The 15,901-nt window shown below is 48.5% G+C and overlaps 1 protein-coding gene across 1 annotated transcript; it reads left to right on the forward strand.

Moving 5' to 3' along the window:
• The first annotated feature begins 399 nt into the window (after positions 1–399).
• LOC105567440 (transcription factor Sox-14-like) lies at positions 400–9,848 on the forward strand. Its single transcript, XM_012022312.1, has 2 exons — positions 400–1,634; positions 9,001–9,848. The coding sequence occupies exons 1-2, from the start codon at positions 1,426–1,428 to the stop codon at positions 9,818–9,820; spliced, it is 1,029 nt and encodes a 342-aa protein (XP_011877702.1). The 5' UTR covers positions 400–1,425; the 3' UTR covers positions 9,821–9,848.
• The last annotated feature ends 6,053 nt before the right edge of the window (positions 9,849–15,901 follow it).

Genomic DNA, 15,901 nt, shown 5'->3' on the forward strand with positions numbered 1-15,901 from the left:
TCAATGGACCGGGTGCACCTGGCTGACCACCAACGGAAGGCGGAGAGGTCAAAAAGGCGACCGCGTCGTCGGCGGCGGCGCGATAATCCGCGCGACAAACGCACACCCACACCCGCGCAACCGCCCGCCGTCATAGTTGTCTTCGTGAGCGTGCGGGAGGAGAACGGAAAGAGGGAAAGAAACGGAGGAGATAGAGACTTCTCTCCACCTGTTGCGCGAACGCGCGTATCCGCTTTGGACCGCCATGCCGACGCGGCGGCCAATCGCGGCCACCCATTGGCTGCGCCAAATGGTGGGGGCCGCGCCGCCGCGCCCGATTGGCCAGCTGCCTTATTTTACCCCACGTCCCACGGGAGCCGAGCCGCACCGGCGAAAGCTCCGTCCCGCGGGTTCGCCCCAGATGCTACGTGCTTCGTGAAGTTCCTGTGGGAATCCCCCGCGTTTCTGTCAGTGCACCAAAAGGACTCGCGTCCGTCAGATCAAGCCGTCGCTCGAAAAAAAAAATACACACAGAGGAGCACAGCAAGTATCCCGGAAGAATTGTTAAAGTACAGCTGTATCGTGACGACCGAGAGAAGACGACTCCCTCAGTTGACAGATTAGTTTAGTTTATCGTGAAATTGAATTCAAGGACAGAGAGCTGCACAATCCTTCACGCAGAAGAATCCAGTGATCAGCAACCGATTGCATGCTTTTTTCGGAGCTCAACGATTGGAAGACTCGAAATGTCACCCTGATATGATTGACCTAAGATGTCCATATTTTTGGAAACATTTCAACTTCTAAGGAATGCACGATTTTTTGGGGGGAAGCACTCATCACCCTCGGACGAAGATTCGCCGTTCAAAGATTTTGAGAACGCCGTCGCTCGCGAGCGCTGCAGAAGGATTTATTTGCTAATCGAAACATCCGGTCTTTCTGCGGGACACCATTAAATGTTTGATTAAGTAGATTCACTCGGAGAAAATTTAGATGTATCCCGAGTCGTCGAAAAATGTCTTAACTGTCAACGTTACTTTCGTGCAGTGAATGTGAATCAATTTGAAAAGTTTGAGAGCAGATTATCCAATTGATCGCGACCAGTCGAAGTTGTTTATCGCTTAAGGTTGACGATATATGCTCAACAATCTACCAAAGAAAGCTTCGAAAGGTCTTGTTTAAGGGTACAGTCGATTAACAAACCTTCACGGAGAGCCCTCAAACTCACTACCGAAGATAAATTATGTAGATACATAGAAATACCTGGGAAGATCATTGAAATTATTAGAATCTTCGGAAATACGCCCGTCAAGAGGATGTTAGGCGGAAAGTTATCTTATCCACTTGAGATAGGAATGATCTATCAATCTTTCAATCCATTAGAAATCTCGTCTATTCGCGAGGAAAGAAATTAGATTAAACATCGTGGCAGAAAGCGAACGACTCATGGAGATGTCGTCTAAGACCCTGCACAACGAGCACATTAAACGGCCGATGAATGCCTTTATGGTGTGGTCGCGTGGTCAGCGTCGCAAAATGGCACAGGAAAATCCGAAAATGCACAATTCGGAGATCTCGAAGAGGCTCGGCGCCGAGTGGAAGCTCCTGAGCGAGAGCGAGAAGCGTCCTTTCATTGACGAGGCAAAAAGATTGAGGTGAGCACACGGAATACACGTCAGGACACAATGAACATTCAGCACCTCCCTGCACGCATATTTTCGAACTCGAGGGCGAATTTAATTATTTTACACGGAAAAATTGACATTAATTACGCCTCTGGACCGAGCTTACTTCCAACTCGCTCCCGGTGACTATAACTTCCAAAGTTTAATTGATTTCGAAGCTCGTATTTCTCTGCTATATATAATCTTAGAAGCAATTAGTTTGTTGAAATTTTTATCTTACCAGCCATTTTTCTTTGTGGGCTTTTTAAAGAATGAAATTTGATATTTTCCTTTAACTGAATAATCTCTTGATAAACCATCGCGTTCTCACACATTATCTGTAAATCTTACAGATAATTCAATGTAGGACGACAAATGATTCAATAAATGAAGAACGGATGATAAAATTAATGAATTAAGGTAAATGGAAAAGTAGATATAAATGACGAAATATAGATTTTTTTCTTCATCTCTTTAAAAGTTTTGCAGTTTAATTCTGCGCAAAGAGATTCGCCAGAGATAATAGAGATAAATATGAGAATTTTGACAAGACAACATTTTGAAAATTACATTACGTGTGATATGAAACTTGTAATTAGACAATCTTATCGCCCGTTTCATGCAGGATTACGACCTGTGTGTACAAATTCTACGTTTTCAAACGTTAATCCTCAGACGGTTAAAACAGGTTTCACATATTACAGGTTAATACATATTTTTAGCTACGATTTAATAACGATATTTCAATGATACTGTCGGCGTACAGGTTCGTGAATATTTTTTGAAATACGAGATAACATTGTTTCACCTTCGCAATCACTTACATATCCCAGCAATGATTCGGTAACATCTCACTGACAGTGGTTTCATTTCTCAACAATGAGAGATAAGTCTGCCCAATAAATATTGATTTGTACGATTCCTCACGATATAAATATTTATTGTTACATATTGAACTTTTCCCCAGTTTGTAAAACTAAAACTGGAAGAGTGAAATACCCTCTACATCCTTTTCGACGGACAGGCGACTTCTTTTCCACCTAGCGGCGCTAATTACTCCTCAGTCGCGATAATACACTCCAGATGATTGCGTTGACCGGGGTGGGGTCCGTATCGGCAGAGACCGAGGGGATCGGAAACGGCGGGAAAGCGTGCCACGCGATCGTCTCGTACTTCATAATGCAGTACATTGTTGCCGGGAAGCTTAGGGGCTATGCTGCGCTTAAGCCCGGGTCGAAATAGGGTGAGACGTGGCCGGTATTTATAGGGCGGGCGAGAGATGAGCTCTTTATTACCGGCCCTGAATATTTAATCACTGTTATGAGTTTATTTAGCTCGCCGGAGCGGCTGCGCCGATTTTTCCAAGAGCCCCCTCCTCCTCCCCCCACCCCCTCGAAAAGAAGGTCCCGGCAATCTTGCGTGAGTCTACCTCTAGAGTCCTCGTAACGTCTTGTAATTTCGCGAGCCTTGCTCGTAAACGCAATCTCATCAGGGGGGATACCAGTATTAACTTTGTAATGATAATCAATGTGCTTAAGGAAAAAAAAGTGATCGTTTCACTACACGTTCGACAACGTTTTGATATAATGTGACTTTGATTGGTTCCTTAAGGGCGAGAGGTTTTGTAAAATTATGATAACAATTATATTTGTAAATTAGCCATTTCTCGACAAATAAAGCCTCGTAAGAATTGTATTCCTCTCGAGTCTTCTGCGGGGAATCATTTCGATATTTGTCGAGTAAGTATTTGCGTCCATTTATTATTTTATAATACGCTTTATAATCTTATATGAATGGGATTAATTATCATTATAAATCACGTTCAGCCGGCTGCTTTACTTATCCCACTTTATCCGGCGAATCATTCGAAACCGACTCGCGCTAAACCCTTCGATAATACGTGTCTTAATAGCACATTATACGAGTCTCAATAGCAACATCCGAAATAAAAATCGGGGTTAAGGGGAAACGGGCACGGGGAATAGATTCGCGCGCAAGGTGCGTGCAGATTAAATTTGGGAACGATCCCCGCGCTCCCGCTTTTCGATCTCGTCTCGGGAAACAAGATTTAAACTGATTCCACGCTCTAACCCCGTGCCCGCGTTGCAAAATATCCCGACCTCGATTTACATTCCACCCCGTCGGGGAAAAAAAGGGGGAGGAGATGGAAGAAAGCGAGGGAGCCGGGCGGGGCGCCCCGCTGAAATTTTCGGCGAAGTCGCAAGTACCGAAATCGGCGCGTCGTCCCGAATGGATCGCGGTCGCGTTTGCAACGCGGAAAATCCCCCCCACCCTCATGCCGATTGACGCAACGCCGCGTCGATAAACGATAATTAATGGCGACGGCAGCGACCGAACGCCGCGCAATTTGTCATATTTCGATCAATCGAAATTATTGAATTCACCTCATTTGCGGCCGGTACGCTTAACGCGTCACACTTTGCGGTATTTACTATATTTTACGCGTAATAGTGACACGTTTTATACCATGCGGTTATTATACGTTAGGGTTGTCAAATTTTCCATCGACTTCCGGACGGGCCGCGGCTCCCCCTTCCCCCCCCCTCCCCCCGCCTGGCCTGCTAACGATACGAAAGCGCGAAACAAAAGGCCATATTTTCCCATCGAAAATTTCTAAAAGAGAAAGAAAACGGGAAGAGGGGACCGCCGAGGGGGCGCGGAAGGGGTGAGAGGTACGGGCAATCCGAGGGAAATTTCGACGCGGACGTGTAACGGCGAATCCGCTTTTCTGGCGGATGGCAGCGACGTCGACGACGAGAGTAGGGTGGCGGCCGTAAAATAAAAGGGGCGGGCGGGCGGAAGGGGGAGGGTGAGGGGGAGGGGGTGGAAAACGGAAAGGGGACGCGCGAGGGAGGTGAAGTCGTTCCCTTGGAGCGGCGTCCTCGGGTAGGAGCGGGTTCCCTTGGACCCGCGCCGTCACTGGCCCGACGTAATCTGTCCGTTCGTTCACGGCGACTCACAATGTGGCCCCCGAGATAACAAATAAAGCCCCATTGTCGCAATTGTGTGGATTTAAAAGGATTTGCCCGGCTCCTCCGCACCCCCGCCGCTGCCACCGCCGTCCGCGCTCACGATCCTCCCTCTCTCGCTCTACGTCTCTCTCGCCCGCTCGTCTTCCCTATCCCCTCTCCCAGTTCCTCCCGTTCCCCGTTCCACACGTACCACTTCAACCCCCTATGTGTTCCGCAGCCTCTTTCCGATTTCTCGCCTCTCTCGTTGCGGCGAAACGCTGCCTTTTGCGCGCTTTGATGCCGCATATGAACGTCCCTGTGACATCGTGGCGAGAAATCTGTTAACATGATTAAGCCGCGGACAATCCTCGGTTCGGTTAATCGGGCGGATTCTGTATTAACTACGTGCGCGCGCGAGATACGGGAGCATCGGGAAGAATTGCTTGCTGCGGTTCGGCTTCGATTAAATTAGTAACAGGAGGCGATTCTACCCCGCGATTGCTCCTTGGATTTGTTGTTGAAATTTATCGAAAAATTTGAAGATGGTTCGAGCGTCGTATACAAGCAACCCAGAATGCAATGCATATCTAAAAGACGACTTAATACCATCTTAAAGATGTCTTTTAGACATGCATGCTATCTGGGAGCTCATTATAGAAATGTAGACCCAACGAGTGACAAGTGAGCCATAGTGTAACTAGTATGCCCACTCTCTGTCGGTCCTTCTAGATTTTCGGTTTCGATCACGTGGTATTCCGCCATTATGTTGGTGTAAAACCCTTTCACACTGTCACACTACCACGTATACGACATCCGTCTCATTGGCTCCACCAAAATAATGGCGGATGCGCAGAAAGGATCGACGCACAATAAAACAATTGACAGAGTCGGCATATTAGTTACACTAATATTGTACTATGAGTGAGCCGCTCATAGACATAATATATCTAAACCGAGCGTTTGTCTTCATTTGAGCGGTGGGTGTAGAGGTTCACGTAGAAAAGGACAAACTCTGTTTTGTGCTATTTCGTCCTCTCGTTTGCATGTGAATAAGAGAGGACGAAATAGCACAAGACAGAGCTTGCCCTTTTCTGCGTGAACTTCTACCCTCACTGCTCAATGCTCGGTCTAGATACGAGTATATTATGTGTATGGAGCCGCTCTTCTCGATCGTGGAGAAAATAAAAATTAGAGCGAGAGGACGGTCCGAACGATCACTAAAGCTCCTCCGAAATAAACGCGCCGCGACGGCGGCGCGAGATCGTCCGCGCTTCCGGTCGCGCGGTCACAATCGTAACTAATTGTTATTGTTCCTTGTCGCGACGCGGCGGGTGAGCGCGTAGCTTATGTCGCCGCGGGATGATACAGCGCGTTGTTTATCGGCCGCCAGATAGTGGCAACGCGGAGGGAGGGGGTGGAAAGCGCGAGAGCGCCGGCGGGGGGGAGGGAACGCGCGGAGGTTGGAATTGTAAAGATTACGGCCGATGTTTATGCATTTATGCTGAGTTATTGTCGGCGCGGCTTTACCGATGTTTATGCTGATTTACGCTTTGTGCTATCTGCCGGGACACATTGTCCCCGGAATTATTATTCCGCGGTCGCGGCGGCGTTCCGCCATCCGCGCCCCGCGCGCCTCCCTCCCCCTCCTACCGCACCCCGCTCTCCCCGGCCTCCTTCTCTCTTTCCAGCTACCCCTTGAAATTTCGAATTTCGTCACACGGTGAGCTCTCGCATCTCGTAGAAAACGATCGGCGCACCGCGGAAATTCCGGTGCTACTTGCTTTCATCCCTGCGACAAAATGACCGAGGATTCAACGCGAACTGCCGGTCGCGAGGAGGAGGAGAGCTAATTTTCCAAGCGGAAACGTCTCGCGTCGTACACCGTGTCGATTCGGGATCCGCGTTCATATTTTTGCAGAAAGAAACACGCGGACAGCTCGCGCGGTTACCGCGGCTTAAGGGCCAATGATAATACAGCGGCGACTGGTAAAACGACTTTGCTTTCGCTAAATACATTGTTATTACGACGGCGCAAAGTAAATGCGCCGCGTTATCGTCCTCGCGCCTCCGACCGCATTGTCCTGATGGTTTCCGGCGAAATTCTTCGCGACGACCGCCGTTACCAAAAAGTCCCACGTATCTCCAAACCTACCCCCCCCCTCCCTCTCTCTCTCTCGACCCTCGTCTTTTCTTTTTTTTTTTATCTCCACGAGGCGAGGCATAAATAAGCTCTGCGTTTGTGCGCCTCTTGGGTACATAATGGAGTATTATATGTCGCAGATACCGCTGTTCCTCTTTCCCCCTCTGCCCCTCGTGCCGAAGGGAGGGTGTGTGTACAAGATACTTACTGCAAATACCTATGGTGCCCCGTATCGTGTTCTGGAACGGTGATAATACGTCCCATTGTACGCGGGAAGGCGAGAGCCCAGTTTATAAAAATTGCCGAGAGGTGTTACCGTCCGCGATAATCGATAGTCGTGCTGTAACATAAAAACGATAACAAGGAAGACACATACACGGGGCGTTCCGAGAAAGGGCGCGCGATCAGCTCCGTTTCTTGGGGTATTCGTAATTTTCTGCTCCGGTTCGAAGGAAGAAAAACATATTTTTTACTCCTGTGGCGATCGGATTTCGAAAGAGTCAAGAGAGTTTATTGTTCGAGCTTGATTAAATGGTAACATGATACACTTGTACAGTTATTGGCGAGAGTTCTTGGGAAATTATCTCGAAATTATTGGAAATCGTAGAAATCGTACATAAAAAAAATTCTTGCTCGTGTATTAGGCTTAAAGCCTGTTTTATCCAGTTCGTTCTGGTATTTTGAGCATTTGGTTTTACTTCATCTTCGGTAGGCTGCCAACCCTTGCCGAAGGAAACCTCCCATCTGGAATGACTATACTCCTAAAGGGGTATGTGTGGCAAGATACTCTCGGTGGTTGCCACTTCCCTTCGGGAGATTCCGACAGAAACCAGCGCGGTGTCCGTGAATTTCAACTCGGATCTTTTCGTTCATTTGTTTACTAAGCGGCGCACATTTCTCTGCGCCACATAGAAAAAAAATGCAATCTCATTAAATCATTTACAGCCCTCGCTTAACGACTCTTGCCATCGCGGGATGGTCACGGAATTATGTTGTATACCCATCGCAGGCTAAACTATCGCGTTCGCAGTTGCGAAACTATTCAATTAAGCCGTTCCCTTCCCCTGAAATACGCGTGGAACCCTTCTCGGCTGTTCCTTCCCCTTTACTTCACCGACGTTATAACGACATCGGATTCAGCAGCGTATTTACGATAACGACGAGCTTCAACGAATCCGCGTCGAGTGAGAAAATTGGGCAGAACGAAGTTAAAAAGAAATTAATAATAAGAACGTAAGATAGAATGTTTTCTCTCTTCTTTAAGAAGAGGACAATCTATCTTGCAAATGCGAAAGCGATTTTTTTACGTGTTCTTTAAGAACTATTATGGACTTCGAACTTTTACATAGACTTGTGGATATTTTGAAAATATGTCTTTTCTCCAGGACATAAAATTAGTTATTTCCGTATTATTGTACTGTACGTATTTTGTGGAGAAATTATACTTGGGCCGTACCTATTCGCATTTACCAACATGAAATAGAAAGACACTTGCTTGAACAAGACGTTTTTATAACTGGACTAGATCAATTGGACCAAAGGCTTCATTCTTACATCACAATTGATTCGAATACGCTGATGAAGACCAAGTACAGTCGAAACGTTCGTTCTATATATTCGTTTAATCTTATGCATAATAACTTTGTTTTAATTTATTATTTTAAATATAATGATGTAGTTTCTATTTAATTTTTGTACATTCCAAAATTGATGTAAAGTTTCTTTAGTCGTCCGGTTGAATAACTATTAAGTTTAACCTTTTAGAGCTCGTTCTATTATTGGCCTTTTCCTTTATAATTTTAAAAAAGCCTGCTTAGTTACTTATTTAAATAAATAATAATTGACTCGTTTACAGAAAAATTATAGAAAATCAAAAGACAGCCAGTATCCACAGGTGCTAATGTATGATAATACAAATACACATTTTATGCGCTCTTAATCCTTTCCAGTGCAACTCTTTGTGCACTTCAATCGAAACTATTTATCAGCCTTTACTAAGATCCTCCTCGATCAATGAATCAAGAATGGATTACATATTAGCCTTGATTTGCCATTGTATGACGTTTATTATCTGTTTCATCCGTAAAAAAAACTTTAGCCCGTGATTCAATTGCCATGCTTATCATTTTCATACTGTTTGAAATCAGTCCGTACACAATTACACAGACACACCAATGCAGCAACAATACGCGAAAGAAATTCGGATCTCACAGTGCAATGTTACAAATTACCGTCCACCTTTCAGAGCTCTTCACATGAAAGAGCACCCCGACTACAAGTACCGGCCGCGTCGGAAACCGAAGTCCCTGGTCAAAAAGGAGAACAAGTTCGGCTTCTCGATATCACCGCTGATGTCGCCTGGCGACAGCTTGACCAGTCTACCGCGGGGTCTTCTGCCGTCGTTGACGCCTCCGACGCATCATCCATTGATGTCGCACGAGGACCTGAAGATCCCGCGCTTCTTTCCGCCGTTCGCATATCCGCTCTATCCGCTGCAGCACAAGCTGAACGACGACTTCAACGGCGGCAAGCTTGCCGCCGACTTGGCCCTACAGGCACTTTACTCCGGCAGCCCCTTTTACCCGAGCCACCAAGCGATGTCTTGGCCGAGCCTGTCGGCAGCCGCCTGTCTGCAGCCCAACTGCAGCTGCCCGAGTCCATCGAAGGAGCCCAAGAGACCGATCCCGTCGTCCAAGATGGACGACCCGCCCTTTCCGAGCCCGGCGAGGGCCGACGACGACGCCGTTGTCGCGGAGCGGGAAGAATCCCGATACCGGAAGCTCGAAGTGGACTTCTCGAGCAGTCTGGAGAGCCATCATCAGCATCATCCCCATCAGCAGCATCATCATCAGGAGGACCGTTCCCAGGATCGCTTCTCCTCTTCCTCATCCTCGTCGCCGCCCACGGAACAATTGGAGAGATCGACGACGACGACGACAACGACGACGTCGTCCTCGTCGTCTTCGACATCGAGCGGCAGGGTCGACAGCGCTTTCTCCGTTCAAAGTCTCACGTCGACCTCCAGCAGCTCGAACTCGGGCTCGCAGCGCGGACACGTCATATGAAGGCCGCTCCCGGTTCTCCCGGACCTGAACTTCCGGGGGAGCCTGATGCCGGCCGCGTGGCCGACTGCCGATTGGTGGCGGGTGGCCCCGATGCTCTCGCCGATCCCTCAAACGGCAGTCGTGAACCTGAGCACCGGTGTCGTCAAGGAAGACGCCGTCCATTTCCCAGACGAGCAACAGAGGAACTCGACAGCCGTGTCCAGGTCGCCGAGGAACGGCGTGCACATCGCCAATGTGCAGTGATCCAATCGTAACGATCGCCGAGAGTCCTACTCCCTGGCTGAGTATCTCGGTGTCCCGCGACCGGAAGTGAGCCAGTGCTATCGAGTAACTTGGACAAACTAACGAGGACTCGTTTTGTAGTTTGGAGATCTCTTTCGGAGCGCAACGTAATCCCGCGGCTAGCGAGGAAAAAAAAAAGCGGGGCGCACGGGCGAAGTGCCCGCCCGCAAAATTATCGGAATCGCGGAGTAGGCCGTATCGGAGAAATAGCCCCGCGACCGCAGCCGGAGCTGGCGAACAGAAACAGAAATCGATAACTCGGCTATGCGGTCCCGAAATCCCACAAAGGGCGGGCGCAAAGGGTCCTCTCGACCGGATCGTGCACGCGAAGCTGGATGCTAGAGGAGTCCAATTCTGATGAGATAACCAACCCTCTCACATGCCATATATTAGGGGGCGGGCGGGCGGGCGCGGGCGCGGGCGCGCACGGGGGTGGACACGGTGGGGAAGGGAGGAAAAAAAGCTCTTCTGGCGGAGGCAAATCTCTTCTTTGGGACGCGGCCGTGCGAAATAAGCCTGAAACGTTCTGAATGCTAACGTAGAGACGCGTACGAACCCCGACGACGCGGTTTCGCTGTATCCCGCGGCGTCGCGCCGCGCCGCTTTCGCGACGAAAGTATCGATACGGCGAAACGGAAGACGCGTGGCTGGCTCTGCGAACTCTAGTCGACGCGGATCCCTTTCTAATATTACGGGAAAGCCAGGAAGACATGTTCGAAGGGTTGTCAGATTCATTCTATCTCGCTAAAGGTTCGTTTCGTCAGTGTTGTCTGTAGCCCGAGTAACGAACTAGGTTCACAATTTTTCTCTGACTACTTCGCGGAACATATTTTGCAACGTTGTACTCTCTACGTGATTCATTAATATTTTGACAATTTCATTTATTGGCCAATGAAGAAAGTTGCTGGACGACGCTCGACTGGCGAATTCTAATTGAAGAAATTTATTGCGAAAAGTATTACCTCAGCCAGGGTGAGGTAATATTTTTCGCAATACATTTCTTCAATTAGAATTTGCCAGCCAAGCGTCGTCCAGCAATTTTCTTCATTGGTTAATCATGTACTGGCGTCAAATAATACTTTACGTTAATTTATTGAGATTAAGAGGCCTACTCGCCCTCGCCGTTCGGCGAGGAAATATAATTAATGAATTGAATGAAAGGTACATTTTAATCGTTGAAACGTATTTATTGATGTACCGCATAATTTTACATTTAAAAAAATAGAAAATGAAGACTAAAATGAAGACTAAACTTTTTGCATCGTCCGTAAAACGTCTACGAACCTCTCAATTTTGGCTTTACAAGTACTCGATCTGAGACACAAAATTCAAATATTCTTGTACGTACATATATGTACTATTTGTCAAGTTTTCCATTCCATTCGTTATCAACATCCTCTTCACCGAACCGTCAGGACGGATAAGCCCCTTAGGCCCGGTTTTCCGTTTTCTGGCTAATTGGTTAATCGGAGGCTAGTCGATTCCCTGTCTCTCCTTAGATAATAACATAGAAAAAGAGTAGACTAACTTCTGGTTAACAGTTAACCAGAGAATGAAAACCCGGGCCTTGACTTCTAACCAGACGCGCGCGATGTGTTTTGTACGATTTTGTTTTTGTTACATGTGTAATGTTTATTGTTGACCTGTTAAGGCGAGTTGTAACATTATTGCTCGTTCGTCGAGATCCGCCGATCTTCTCTCCTCCTTGTAGAAATTCCCCCTAAGTATTTCTAACGACCGTAGCGAGCACTAATGCGAGTTCATTAGCGTGTACCCTAACGGGAGTAAGGTGCAAGTAAACATAAAACGTATCTAACGCATAGAAAAAGCATATCTCCTTTCATTTCTCCTCCCACCCCCTCTCTCTCTCTCTCTCTCTCTCTCTCTCTCTCTCTCTCTCTCTCTCTCTGTCACTTTCTCTCTCTCTTTCTCAATAATCACGCGACGCATTTCGCGGACGCATAGCGACGCTTCGATTAACTCGATTAATTCGGAACAAGAATAACGCGGATGCGCCACGTTAAACCCCGCCTCGACGATTACGATACTATTGTTAATTACTTCTGTAATATAATGCAACGCGTTTGTAAATAAATCTCGATCCGAATTAAGAAATATTGTCCCCACCTCACCCCTCGAACTCCTCCCTTTTTCTTATTAAGTTTACCCTTTCGTGGAACGCCTTCCAACCGTTAGATTACATCAGCGTGATGTTTCGAAAAATTCCGCGAAATTCGTGTGCTCAATCGTGATTAAACACCGAATCCAACACTAAGCGCTTGAGCTCCTTCAAGCGTTGAATTTTTGAAATTTCTCTTAGCGGTGAAATACGCGGAGGCAGCTGTTCCACAAAAGCTGCAAGTCGATTGACCACACATTTCTCGAAGCCAGAACTCGAATCAAGTTCCAGCATCAGTGGACACGGGCTTTTATAGGTTTTCTTTTTAAGTTTCGACGTACATTTGAGTACAAGATAGATATTCGCAGTCATTTTTGGTACGCTCGCGTCCTTATCAAACGTCAAATATTAGCGAACAGCCTAAAAGTCTACGTCTGAAAGTCTCGGCTTATCGCGAAGCTAATATCGCGCGAGTGAGCGCGCGCGCGCGCGCTTTGCACCACCCTCGTAGTTTTCCGAGGAAAGCCGCGAAATTAATCGGTAAGGAGGGGGAGGGGGAGTGACGACGGGGAAAATCTCGAGGGCAATGTGAAGTTTCCTCCGTGCCCCCGTCGCCCCGCTCCCCCGCGCCCCGCCGGGCCTACGGGGCGGCTCGTCGTGTTTTATTTCTGATAGCGACGCCTCCGTCGCCGCCACGGGGACATTATCGCCACCGCGAAGGACCCTTTCTTCCCCCATAAAGGCAATCATGCTTTCTCCGCGGTGAGATAACGGCGAGAATGGCGGCCGGGAGACGTTTCCACGCCGTGGCGGCACGTTCCCACCCCGCGCCCGCGACAATCAGTAGAATTCTTCGCCGCGCGATCGATTTCGCGAGAAACCGAGACGCAACGCAGGTCGATTCGCGTGTAGATTCTTAAAGCAACTTACGATAAAAGCTACCCATGTAATCGTTTTGCCTTCATTTTCAAGTTTCCTCACTTATTAGACAATGAACATTAAATTTGAAAGTTTTCTCAACCTGTTCTCATTTTCCTCCAAAAAGTGGGAAGCAAGGAAACACGTTTTCCACCTAACTGAATATTGAATTGAAATTACTTTTATAGGCAAATACTTATTAGTAAAATAAAAAAGGTACAATGTTTTGAGGAAATATAACAGCTCTTAACAATGTCGGCTATTTTTAAACGTGCATATAAGAAAGTTATTTGCAATTAGATGAAATTATTTGTAATCAGATGAAATCGTATGAAATCTAATGAAATCATGTAATCGGTGGGACAACATTTTAGCTAGTGGTTACCCCCTTGTTCCCTACACTCTAGGCGGGCGTCTCACCACATGCCAGTGGCCGAATCCGCCTAGAGTCTATGCAGGTCCAGGTTCAAACCCTAGCTGAGGTATATTTTTCGCAATAAATTCCTTTAATCAGAACTTGCCAGTCGCCTAACAATTTTTCTACATTGGTTAATCATGGCGTCACTGGCGTCAAATAATTCTCTACGTTATAAGTGCGTTTATCCATTAATTATTTTGTATTTAATCGAATAACATAGAACATTTTCTCTGAGTGTCCACCCAAGGTCTATATCGCAACCCTATTCGGAATCCACTCTAGTCCCGTTTAGGATGGAACATCGCTCGCGGATGGCGAGTTCCCATGCGCTTAACGCCATGCGAATAACGCCCATCGGATTGCTCGAAGACGACGACGACGACGACGACGGGGGGCTGGTAAGTTTTACGGGTGGCGTACAAAGACGTGGAAAGAGGACGCGCGAGTGGGAGGGCGACAACGACTATCCTCTGACCAAGGGAAGTCTACGCGCCACTCCATTAGTATGCGCGGAAGTGCGCCGCGCTCGATTGTGGCGGGTATTGTCACGGAAGAATGTCCTCGTTGCGCGGAGCTTCGCGGCTCCGGACGGCGCTCCCTCCCGGTAAGGAGACGAAGGCGGGTGGGATCCGAGTGAAATGTAATCACTCTCCGAGAGAGTGAGCGTAGCGCGGGTGAGATCCCCGGGCGCGTTCATCCGGCGCGGCGAGGAGGACGAGCGACAATGCCGCGTGTCGATAGACGCGACATTGTCTTCTTGTTTTCAGCGAATTTCCCGACTGCTCGACTACTGTCGTCGTCGCGTCGCCCGCAATTGAATCTTGCGTCAACGTCGCCGGGGCACGCGAGAAACTTGTTTCATCTCGCCGGAATTAGCCCCCGGGGGCGCAATCCACTAATCTTCGCCGAAACGGGGTGCCCGGAGAAGGGTGGGAGGGTAGGGGGACGCGAATCAGATTTAAATGATCCTTTGGCCGCGGTACCTGAAATTATCCACGGAGATAAGGCGGGCCGGTGTAAAATCTGTCTCGCCGTTTTGCCGAAATTAGCCGGGGACACAGGGATCTCTTTGGGATTCCCGCGCCCCACGTTCACCGTCCTCGGCGGGGGATGGGACGGACGTTTTAATTGCGTCGCTCGTCCGCGCCCGGCGATATCAGCGGCGCTTTTATGCGCGACGTAGAGAGGAGGCGCGATCGTTTGATTGCGGAAAATGACGGGCGGCGGTGGGCGCGAGTGGAAGTTTTGAGTGGGCGTCGGTCCCGGCAGACAATGAGGCATTCAGGCGCGGCATTGTGCCGGCCGACAACTGCGTTACCCTAGACAAACCCGAAATCACCGGCGCTATCGCCGCTCCAGATCCGATTATGCGAATAATAAAAAGCGTGATGACAGAGTGAGCGAGAGAGAGAGAGAGGGGGGGGGAGGCAGGGAGGGAGGATGGAGAACGAGAGATAGGGGTGGGCGCACTAAAGGTTAATAATAGCGAAGCCACGTGGCTGACGCGTCCCTTATCGTCTTACGACAAACATCGTATCTCGTGTATTCTTCAGATCGCACCGCTAGATTCAGAACGTTCCCAGACAAATTTGTAATTAGCTGAAATAAAAAAAAACCCTAAGAACTAAGTGCAAAAGGTCCAAGAGCGATGTTAAAAGTCGGGGATGAAATTTAAATAATTTTAACAAGTACGGAAACGACATCTCACTGGCAATTCTTTATTGCAATAAAACACAACGTTTCGGCCGGCAATCCCTCCTCAGGTGACAAACTTACAAGACCGCCTGCAAATGTAAGATTCGTCAGATTAGAGGTGTGAAAATTAAGTTGGAAGTCAGAAACTTCGTTGTGCAACGTGTCCAGTCGTCAACGTTAGAAAACAGAATGGGACTTTACGGCGAGCCGCAGCGTTCCGATTTTCGGCATAGTTTATTGCGAACGTTCACGGGTGAACGTCGCGTGAGACTGAAGCGAAGGGAACACGGTGTCGTTGACCTGGACCTCGACTCGCGATTAGCGTCTCTCCGGATTGATAAGTGCCCTACACGCGCGGCTCGCGCCGTCGTCCCGTCGCGGGAACGGCGGTGAGCGACGCGTAATTATGCATTAGGGGAAAGGGGTCGTCAAGTCCGCCCGAAGTTGGCGAACTTGGTTAATTAGGAACGGTAGTCAGACGCTGCCTGCCATTGTCCGGCGCTGTTGACTTCCGGCCTTCACGCCCGTCTGTCTCACCTCTCCGACCCCTGCCGTTCCGCCCCCTCCCCCCGACGCCCCCCCCCTCCGACCCCGTCCCCGTTACAGAGGGGCCGAGGGCTGATTGTTTCATTGTTTCCGACCCCACTGT

This window comes from Vollenhovia emeryi, unplaced genomic scaffold (assembly GCF_000949405.1).
Source record: "Vollenhovia emeryi isolate VEMERY1.0 unplaced genomic scaffold, V.emery_V1.0 DF939137.1, whole genome shotgun sequence".
NCBI lineage: Eukaryota > Metazoa > Arthropoda > Insecta > Hymenoptera > Formicidae > Vollenhovia > Vollenhovia emeryi.